The 11,745-nt window shown below is 41.7% G+C and overlaps 1 protein-coding gene across 2 annotated transcripts in view; it reads left to right on the top strand.

The window, feature by feature from the left end:
* The first annotated feature begins 8,207 nt into the window (after nucleotides 1-8,207).
* Nucleotides 8,208-11,745, top strand: part of ttc5 (tetratricopeptide repeat domain 5) — a 32,392-nt gene continuing 28,854 nt past the window's right edge. The window contains exon 1 of one of the 2 annotated variants that reach the window (XM_039746269.1): nucleotides 8,208-8,280. In XM_039746269.1, coding sequence (XP_039602203.1) covers nucleotides 8,221-8,280 — 60 coding nt within the window. In that variant the 5' untranslated portion in view covers nucleotides 8,208-8,220. The remainder of the gene's footprint in view (nucleotides 8,281-11,745) is intronic. The other variant, XM_039746263.1, reaches the window with a different exon arrangement.

Below are 11,745 nucleotides of genomic sequence, written 5' to 3'. Positions count from 1 at the left end.
GCATTGTTGTTATTGTTTACATCCCTCCTCGGGCGGACGTGGAGATAACGGGTGACATCATCCACGCCGCTGTTGCTAAACTACAAATGCAGCACCCTGAGGTGCTTGTGCTAATCGCTGGAGACTTTAACCATGTGACGCTGGACAAAACAGTACCTGCCTTCTCCCAGTATGTGGATTGTAACACCCGGGGAAACAGGACTATTGACCTACTGTATGCAAAAGTTAAAGACGCATACAGCGCCACCCCGCTGCCTGCGCTTGGGAAAGCAGATCATAACCTGGTTCTGCTTCAGCCTCAATACAAACCAAGAGTGAAGGAGCTACCTACAACTACACGCTCATTCAGGAAGTGGTCCCCTGAGGCAGACCAGGCTCTGAGAGACTACTTTGGAACTACAGACTGGAATATATTGCTTGGGTCACATAGTGAGAACATTGAAGAGGCTGTTGACTGCACTACTGACTACATCAACTTCTGTATGGACATTGTAGTTCAAGTAAGAACAGTACGCTGCTAGGCTAACAACAAGCCATGGATTACAAGTGACATCAAGGGCTTTTTGAACAAGAGGAAAAGGGCTTTTAAAGGCTGTGATCAGCATGAGCTCAGGCGCGTGCAGAAGGAACTCTGAGTCCAGCTCAGGGCAGCGAAGGAGCAGTACAGGAGAAAGCAGGAGCAGAAGTTGCAGAATAACAGCATGAAGGAAGTGTGGGATGGGATGAAGATCATCTCTGGCTGCAGCTCGAAGCAGGGTGCCACCATTGAGAGAGATGTGGAGAGAGCAAACCTGATGAACAACTTCTTTAATAGGTTTGACCAAACTAACCCACTCTCACCTCGGAGTACTGCACCCTCCACCCATCCTTCTGCTGATACCAGCATAGGTGAAAGTTTCCCCCCACCCACAATTACAGCAGCCCAGGGGCCTCATGTATAACGCCGTGCGTAGAACTCGCACTATAACATGGCGTAAGCACAAAAGCTGAAATGTGCTTACGCACTGAAAAATCCAGATGCAGGAATCTGTGCGTACTCCAACTTCCACGTTCTTCCGTTACATAAATCCCGATCAGCGTGAAAACTAACGCTCGTGCACGCGCATTATGTAACGCCCCAAATCCTCCCAGAATTACGCCTATTTGAATATGCAAATCAATATAAATCGCCCTTAAGCGCAGCCTTCTGTGAAAAGACAATGGGAAAAGCACGGGGAAAATATAAGAATTTCAGCGAATACCAAGTGGAGGCAAAGGAAAAACATACTATTTGTTCAAATAAACCGTGGTATAATCAACAAAAGGAAGTTGATCGAGTGACATAGCGTGTTGGAGAAACTTGAAAGCTCACATTCACAAATCGCACAGTGCCGGAAATAAAAAAGAAGTCACATATCAAAGTCGCCGTGAAAAGAAGAGTTGTAGCCCACTGTCTGAGTGTCATATGAAAGCTTATTAGGGTACAGAGAAAAAAGGCACACAGTGAGGAAAAAGCAGGAAATGTCAACTTCAGTCTCGACATTACCACTTTAATCACGTAGTTGATTTTGTCATTTAAGTAGAACATCATAAACTTCATCTTAAAATCGTTTAATTAACCAGTTTCTCAAATCACATCGTAATTAAAGTAGCACGTTAAATGCTTTGTTTTGTATTTGATCTTCTACTCGTATGTGATCTATGTGTGTGAATCACTACTTGCTTTTTAAACCGGCTCTCTTCCTCCAACTGGACACAGAATCAATTACATTCGTAATATTACAGTTCCTGAATAAAAATACTGAGATGTATAGGTGATATCATTTTCATGATGATAGGAGTTAAAGCACGTTATTAAACATGTGTTTCACTTCGATAAAATAATTTATTGCAGCAGTACTCAGGGGCGGCTCTAGGCTTGTGGTGGCACTGGGCAGAGGAAAAATCGGTGGCTCCTTCGCCCGCCCGTCAGTAAGGTAGCTTATGCACAGTGGATGGCTGCATAGCCGCCTCGTGCTCATGACACAAGCATTTAACTTTTGCCGAAATTTGTCGCTGTGTTTTTAGCTGTGTTGTTATTTTCTCTTTCTGTTTTATATTCAATATATATTGCCGTGGCCGTCACTGCAGTCAGTGCTTTCCTTTCCCCAAGTAACCGATCGCCATACAATCAGCTCTGTATTAGACATTAAGCCATCTGTAAGCTTAGCGCCGATTCTTCAAAACGTTTAAAGAACATTGAAATGTCTTCGTAGTACATGTTTAATTATTCTATCCTTAACGACACTCCCAGTGAAGAATTATTTAAGATTATTTAAATGAAGTTAAAGTTTTATCTGTATAATTTAATAAACATATTTTGCTGAATTTCACCTTATAAATGATATCGTTTCTGTTTCTGAACCGCGAGGTCCGTACAGGAAAGGCTTTAAAACATTTTGTAGTGGCTTAGACAGCGTGTCCTTGAAGCTGTATACCGATAATTCCCTTTCCGATCAGCTGCTGCTGTGATTCACACTCAGATACAGTGATATAAATACTCCGAGTGGTGCAGTGAGAGAAATATTGAAAAAGATGATCCGCTGTGGCAACTCCTAACAAGCGGAGCTGAAAGAAGAAGAAGAAGAAGTGAGAGTAACAACGCTAAAGCAGTTATGGTATTTGGAATACTATGGCTGTTCCCTCTACCATTATATTGTTACAAGTTAATTACAATCAGATGCATTACACTAATAAACAATATGCGGTTAGTTTCGTGTATTTATAAAGCCGTCAGGAAAATAAGGTGTAACCACACAGGAACAGTAGCACTGCTTTGACGCTGGGTGCCGCCAGTCTGCAAAACCGAGCGGAGAACTTGCGTACGACAAGGTATGAGGTACCGTAGAAAAGTGCGTGGATTTACGCCAAGTGTAGGTTTTATACATCGCGATTTGAACGTGGAAAAGTTCTTACGCAACATTTCTGTGCGTACGCACCGTTTATACATGAGGCCCCAGGTAATCAGAGAGCTGAGGAGACTTCATGCCAGCAAAGCAGTGGGTCCAGATGGAGTATCGCCACGACTGTTGAAGGCTTGTGCGCTGGGGCTGGGGAGTCCTCTACAGTGCATCTTCAACCTGATCCTCGAACCACAGTCCCAAAGGTATCAGGTCCTGGGGCCTCATGTATAACGCCGTGCGTAGAACTCGCACTATAACATGGCGTAAGCACAAAAGCCGAAATGTGCTTACGCACAGAAAAATCCAGATGCAGGAATCTGTGCGTACTCCAACTTCCACGTTCTTCCGTTACATAAATCCCGATCAGCGTGAAAACTAACGCTCATGCACGCGCATTTTGTAACGCCCCAAATCCTCCCAGAATTACGCCTATTTGAATATGCAAATCAATATAAATCGCCCTTAAGCGCAGCCTTCTGTGAAAAGACAATGGGAAAAGCACGGGGAAAATATAAGAATTTCAGCGAATACCAAGTGGAGGCAAAGGAAAAACATACTATTTGTTCAAATAAACCGTGGTATAATCAACAAAAGGAAGTTGATTGAGTGACATAGCGTGTTGGAGAAACTTGAAAGCTCACATTCACAAAATCGCACAGTGCTGGAAATAAAAAAGAAGTCACATATCAAAGTCGCCGTGAAAAGAAGAGTTGTAAGCCCACTGTCTGAGTGTCATATGAAAGTTTATTAGGGTACAGAGAAAAAAGGCACACAGTGGGGAAAAAGCACGAAATGTCAACTTCAATCTCGACATTTCCACTTTAATCACGTAGTTTATTTTGTCATTAAAGTAGAACATCATAAACTTCATCTTAAAATCGTTTAATTAACCAGTTTCTCAAATCACATCGTAATTAAAGTAACACGTTAAATGCTTTGTTTTATATTTGATCTTCTATGTGCTCTGTGCGTGTGAATCACTACTTGCTTCTTAAACCGGCTCTCTTCCTCCAACTGGACACAGAATCCATGACATTCGTGATATTACAGCTCTCTGAATAACTAAAATACTGAGATGTATACGTGATGTCATTTTCATGATGATAGGAGTTAAAGCACGTTATTAAACATGGGTTTCACTTCAATGAAATAAATTATTGTCGAAATTTGTCGCTGCGTTTTTAGCTGTGTTGTTATTTTCTCTTTCTGTTTTATATTCAATATATGTTGGCGTAGCCGTCACTGCAGTCCTTGCCTTTCATTCCCCAAGTAACCGATCGCCACACAATCAGCTCTGTAATAGACGTTAAGCCATCTGTAAGCTTAGCGCCGATTCTTCAAAACGTTTAAAGAACATTGAAATGTCTTCGTAGTACATGTTTAATTATTCTATCCTTAACGACACTCCCAGTGAAGAATATAGATTATTTAAATGAAGTTAAAGTTTTATGTGTATAATTTAACAAACATATTTTGCTGCATTTCACCTTAAAAATGATATCGTCATCAACAACAACAACAACATTTATTTATATAGCACATTTTCATACAAACAGTAGCTCAAAGTGCTTTACATATTAAAGAATAGAAAAATGAAAGACACAATTATAAAACAAAATAAATCAACATATGTACATCATATGTAAATACGCGCTTTATAAAGTGGCCCAGGTTGTGAGATATTATAACTGTAGTGCAAGTTTACAGTGGGGTGATTGTACTTATAAGTACAAACCGTTCTACAAGGAGCAATTAATTGAGTGCATTTAAAGTTCTTGGGATGAAACTGTTTCTGAACCGCGAGGTCCGTACAGGAAAGGCTTTAAAACGTTTTGCAGTGGCTGAGACAGCGTGTCCTTGAAGCTGTATACCGATAATTCTCTTTCCGATCAGCTGCTGCTGTGATTCACACTCAGATACAGTGATATAAATACTCCGAGTGGTGCAGTGAGAGTAATATGGAAAAAGATGATCCGCTGTGGCAACTCCCAACGGGAGGAGCTGAAAGAAGAAGAAGAAGAAGAAGAAGAACTGTACTTTCTCTGGTCCTGTTCAGCCAATATACATCGGACTTCCAATAAAACTCGGAGTCCTGCCACGTGCAAAAGTTTGCTGACGGCACTGCTATCGTGGGCTGCATCAGGAGTGGGCCAGAGGAGGACCATAGGAACCTAATCAAGGACTTTGTTAAATGGTGCGACTCAAACCACCTACACCTGAACACCAGCAAAACCAAGGAGCTGGTAGTGGATTTTAGGAGGCCCAGGCTCCTCATGGACCCCGTGATCATGAGGTGACTGTGTGCAGAGGGTGCAGACCAATAAATACCTGGGAGTGCAGCTGGATGATAAATTAGACTGGACTGCCAATACTGATGACCTGTGCAAGAAAGGACAGAGCCGACTATACTTCCTTAGAAGGATGTCGTCCTTCAACATCTGCAATAAGATGCTGCAGATGTTCTACCAGACGTTTGTGGCGAGTGCTCTCTTCTACGCGGTGGTGTGCTGGGGAGGCAGCATAAAGAAGAAGGACGTCTCACATCTGGACAGACTGGTGAGGAAGGCAGGCAGGCTCTATTGTAGACGCAGAGCTGGACAGTTTGTCCTCTGTGGCAGAGCGACGGGCGCTGAGCAGGCTCCTGTCAATCATGGAGAATCCACCGCATCCACTGAACAGGATCATCTCCAGACAGAGGAGCAGCTTCAGCGATAGACTGAGGAGATCGTTCCTCCCCCACACTATGCGACTCTTCAATTCCACCCCATAAACGTTAACACTATACAAGATTATAGACTGTTATACCTGCCTCGCACTCCCCATTTTGCTTTTTTTTTTTTAACTTGCATTGCTTTTTTTATTGCTCTTTAATTACTATTGTTCTTTATCAGTTTGCTGCTGCTGGAGTATGGGAATTTCCCCTTGGGGATTAATACAGTATCTATCTATCTATCTATCTATCTATCTATCTATCTATCTATCTATCTATCTATCTATATTTTGCCACGGCTCTAAATGCTTACATTTTTATTTATTTGGCTTTTTTCTGTAGAGTTTTGTCCCTTCTTTGTATTTTAATGCTGACATTAGCAGACACAGGTGCAAAAAATATTGTATGCTAAAGGGGAGCAATGACTTCACTGCCATTTTCACTTGCCTGCTCACTAAGAAAACAATTCTCACATATTTAGCACTGGTGAAATGTCTCACCTTTAGCATTAAGTTTTTTTCAGGATTTGGTTAAGATTAAAGGGGCAAAGTCAGCGGAGAAGGGTGAATTTAAAAGAAAATGGCAAATATAACTTACCCATTGAACGTTTGGGCAAATCAAAGCCACAAACATTTCAGACTTTCTTAGAATAAAAGAATTTCTTGGAATAAAAACTCATTAAACAATGAGATCAATATGATGTAAGAATAATGCATGGATTATGGGATTGGCCGAAATAAAAACCCATAGTCACTGGGGTCCCCTATGACCTAACTAGGGAACCACTGCTATTAAGTAACTGATGGACGGGTCTAATTGCATTAATGGAGTTCAAACACAAACACACACACACACACACACACACATATATATATATGTGTGTGTGTGTGTGTGTGTCTTTATGTATGAGTCACTTAAAAACCAGTCTAAACCTCTTAAATCGGGGATCTTCACTTAGTCCCATTTCAATCAATATTCTAATGAAGAAGACTGATAATGAAACTTGGTATTTAACTAATATTAGTGCTTTCATTCCGCCAGAGCGAATTTTAATTACATTGTAGTGTTTCCTTTTCTGTGAACATTATCCGTGTCTTTTGCGGACTTCCACTTACTGATACATCCCTTAATGATTCAAGTCCTCAGTAAATGATGGATTTTTACACCACGTTCACGTCTCCACTAGGGGGCAGCAGGTGCTCATGTATGAATTTTCGTAGCTGCCGAACTCCAGGACGCGCAGTTTAATCTGTTCTGGAAAACACGTTATTCAATATATGAAATCATTTTGGAAGGGACGAAAAATTGTAAAGAAAAAAATTATTGCAGCTGAAGCCTTGCAAAATTGACACCAGTGTTCGTGACCCGGGTGTCCTCTGCATGGAGTTTGTAAGTCCGCGTGGGTTTATCACAGGCTGGAGCCCCTGATCTTTACCTCGCTGATGAAGAGTAATATGGTTAGGCCCCTGATATTTTCGTCAGTCCGGATTCAAGAGCAAAGCTCCTCAGGTGGAAAACTGTAAAGGGGGCAAGCTTTTCGATTGTATTATCTGAGAAAATCGACAAAGACTGTGCGTGAAAATCAGGGAAGGCACAAAGACCCTTATGTTTACCTGTCCTAACGACACCACTGGTTTCCTCTCACAGACCAAAGACATGGAGGTCAGATGTACTGACGTTGCTAAACTGGGTCGTGTGTGTCTTTACCCTGCACTGTCTGTGAATTGGAACAGAACAGAATGGTGTGCCATTGCAGCGAAATATAAATGCCATCATGTTTGCCTCGCAGTAAAGCCCTGTAAGGCCAGTCTGATTCAGCAAGAAGTTTGTGTACCTGTCTATTATCGTGACGCAAATCGTATTATCGTTTTTAAGATTAGGCAGCCAAAGGGGACATTAACAGGGACCTATAAGTAACTATACTCCACCCCACTAACTCACGATAAAGAAAAGTACCTAAGTTTGACATGCACTCTGGCCGTAACTATAAGTTTGCCCTTTCCTTTTGCACCCGTGCCACCTGACCGGGTTCTTCTGTTTCTGTTCGATGGCTGCTTTGTCTGTCACCCCAACTCTCTCTTCTGTTTCTTTTTCCGGTTTCTGCGCCACCACCAACCTACTCAAAGCATCATGATGCTCCAACATTGATGGACCGAAAGCCAGAAGTCTACGTGACCATCATCATCAGGTCCTTCCATGAAAACCCTAAATCCAAAGAGGACTGTGTGATTTATGTTAGGTAGATTGCCCAGAGGGGACTGGGCGGTCTCATGGTCTGGAATCCCTACAGATTTTATTTTTTTTCTCCAGCCTTTGGAGTTTTTTTTTTCTGTCCACCCTGGCCATCGGACCTTACTTATTCTATGTTAATTAATGTCGACTTATTTTTATTTTTTATTGTGTCTTCTATTTTTCTATTCTTTATTTTGTAAAGCACTTTGAGCTACATTTTTTTTTGAAAATGTGCTATATAAATAAATGTTGTTGTTGTTGTTGTCGCGCCTCGTTTCTGTTCTCGCGCCACTTTGCGCGCGCCCAACACCCTTGCGCACCTTGTCGCACTGAGTAGACGGGACTCGGCGCTGCCTGATGACGTCAGTTATGGACGACGCAGAGAAGGGAGATGGAGATGCGCTGGAAGTTTTGCGGGTACGCTATTAACAACCTGCTTAACTGCAGAGTTACTTTTGTTACTTGCTACCGTATATGTTTTACCAGACAAACGTCTGACTAAGCAGGACGGTGAGCGTTGTCGTTTGCTGCCTAAACTTAGCTTCAATACCAACAAGAGCCTGTCAGATCTGACAGTGTGTGCTGCTGCTGCCGTCGCCGCGTCCTCTCTTGTGTATCGCGATTTGTTGTCGTTTCCTTGGTTGCTCTCTGCCGGATAATAGGGATCGTGCGTATCCTCATGATGTGGAGTCAAATTTTGGAGAGTTTGCAAGTTAGTTGTTTATTATTTGACCCGGAGATGCAAGACCTACAAAGAGAAATATGAAATAAACACTTCTACACTGGCTGTATTACAAACGCCTGGTTGTCCCGATCACATCAGAGGTTTCAGTGAACGTCTTAAGAAAACGCGAAGTGAACACAACAGGGTACAAAGAAGAATAGGTGTATCCACGTTTTCTTCCAATCGTATGTATCCTATGCTACACAACCTCAAAGCAGAGCAGATTTTCTTCAGATGTTTCATCTACATTATTTAAAACACACACACACACAGAGGTGTGGCCGAACGCTTCAATATTTGTTCGCTTATCCATGTATCGTTTTGCATATTTCCCAAGTTGTCGTTTGCGAACGGGTTATAGAAGAGGTGTTTTTTGACATGCAGCTTATTTTCACGTAACAAAGGCTGTATTATGGTCCACCACTCCGGGGACAACTAAAGCTTTCTGTCTGTATTTTGCAGTGACAAAGCCCATTGAGCTTTATATCATGTGTATGAGAGTGTGGTATAGAAATAAATGTATGCGGCTCGGCTATGCCTGTCTGACCAGTTTGCTAGACGTTCTGCCAGATCTTTCTCGGACTTGGTCATTTTGCCTTGACTTCAGTTTCTAAATGAATTAATTACCCTACGACGGTGACAACTGTAAACCGTGTTTAGATATCTCTTTTTTATCTATCTTTCCCATCTGTCACAAGTGAACTATTTTTAAGTCCTTGGTGAGCTCTTATTGTAAGTAAAACATCCCAAGAGGTAAGAAAATTCAGGGTATTTATGGAACTTGTCTTCAGCAAGCCTTCTTTCTATCGTAATGGGTCAATAAAGTTAAGACCTTAAAGTAGTATTAGATAAGCTGGAAGAGTGTTCCACCATTGTTTATACGTACTGTGTTAACTGTTGTGTGTGTGTGTATATATATATATATATATATATATATATATATATATATATATATGTATATGTATATGTATATGTATATATATATATGTATATATATATATATATATATATATATATATATATATATATATATATATATATATATGTATATATATATGTATATATATATATATGTATATATATATGTATATATATATATATATATGTGTATATATGTATATATATATGTATATATATGTATATATATATATGTATATATGTATATATATATGTGTATATATGTATATATATATGTGTATATATATGTGTATATATGTATATATATATGTATATATGTATGTATATATATATGTGTATATATGTATGTATATATATGTATGTATATATGTGTATATATATATACTGCTCAAAAGAATTAAAGGAACACTTTTTAATCAGAGTATAGCATAAAGTCAATGAAACTTATGGGATATTAATCTGGTCAGTTAAGTAGCAGAGGGGGTTGTTAATCAGTTTCAGCTGCTGTGGTGTTAATGAAATTAACAACAGATGCACTAGAGGGGCAACAATGAGATGACCCCAAAACAGGAATGGTTTAACAGGTGGAGGCCACTGACATTTTTCCCTCCTCATCTTTTCTGACTGTTTCTTCACTAGTTTTGCATTTGGCTACAGTCAGTGTCACTACTGGTAGCATGAGGCGATACCTGGACCCTACAGAGGTTGCACAGGTAGTCCAACTTCTCCAGGATGGCACATCAATACGTGTCATTGCCAGAAGGTTTGCTGTGTCTCCCTGCACAGTCTCAAGGGCATGGAGGAGATTCTAGGAGACAAGCAGTTACTCTAGGAGAGCTGGAGAGGGCCATAGAAGGTCCATAACCCATCAGCAGGACCAGTATCTGCTCCTTTGGGCAAGGAGGAACAGGATGAGCACTGCCAGAGCCCTACAAAATGACCTCCAGCAGGCCACTGGTGTGAATGTCTCTGACCAAACAACCAGAAAGACTTCATGAGGGTGACCCAAGGGCCCCATGTCCTCTAATGGGCCCTGAGCTCACTGCCCAGCAGCATGCAGCTCGATTGGCATTCGCCATAGAATACCAGAATTGGCAGATGCACCACTGGTGCCCTGTGCTTTTCACAGATGAGAGAAGGTTCACCCTGAGCACGTGACAGAAGTGAAAGGGTCTGGAGAAGCCATGGAGAACATTATGCTGCCTGTAACATCATTCAGCATGAGCACTTTGGTGGTGGGTTAATGATTGTCTGGGGAGGCATATCCATGGAGGGTCACACAGACCGCTACAGGCTTGACAAAGGCACCTTGGCTGCCATTAGGTATCAGGATGAAATCCTTGGACCCATTGTCAGACCCTATGCTGGTGCAGTGGCTCCTGGTGCCTCATGTGGTGAGAGTATGAGTATACAGGCAGTTCCTGGAGGATGAAGGAATTGATACCATTGACTGGCCACCACACTTTCCTGACCTAAATCCAATAGAACACCTCTGGGACATTATGTTTTGGTCCATCCAATGCCACCAGGTTGCACCTCAGACTGTCCAGGAGCTCAGTGATGCCCTGGTCCAGATCTGGGAGGAGATCCCCCACAACACCATCTGTCATCTCATTAGAAGCATGCGCCGATGTTGTCAGGCATGTATACAAGAACACAGGGGCCATACAAAGTGCTGCGTACAATTTTGAGTTGCTGCAATTAAATTTTGGCAAAATGGACTAGCCTGCCACATAATTTTTTCACTCTGATTTTTGGGGCGTCTTTGAATTCAGGGCTCTGTAGGCTGATCATTTTCATTTCCATCAAACGATGTGGCATCCTTTCGTTCCTAACACATTACCCAGTCTATATCAGTATAGATATCCAGGAGGATTTCTTTTTCCCATTGAGATCTGATGTGTTTTCAAAGTGTTCCTTTAATTTTTTTGAGCAGTTTATATATATATATATACACACACACACACACACACATATGCACTAGGGGGCTTCGCCCCCTGCTCGCTTCACTTGCCAACCCCCCCCTACTTGCGCCAGCCACTTCCTGTCTCTGCCGCTCACGTATGTGGATTTCACTTTCCCCAAACAACAAATCTTTTAATTCTCGCGGATACGCCTCTTCATTGGGAAGAAACACTACTTTTTTTCCCCAGGGGGCAACGCCATTTAGGGCCGGTTTATACTTCACGCTCAGAACACATACGTGCCCGCATCATGGCTGGCAGGCGTTCATTTCACGC

The sequence above is a fragment of the Polypterus senegalus genome, chromosome 1, assembly GCF_016835505.1.
Source record: "Polypterus senegalus isolate Bchr_013 chromosome 1, ASM1683550v1, whole genome shotgun sequence".
Lineage (NCBI taxonomy): Eukaryota > Metazoa > Chordata > Cladistia > Polypteriformes > Polypteridae > Polypterus > Polypterus senegalus.
Note: the sequence above shows the minus strand (reverse complement) of the source record. Positions and strands in the feature narration are given on the sequence as shown.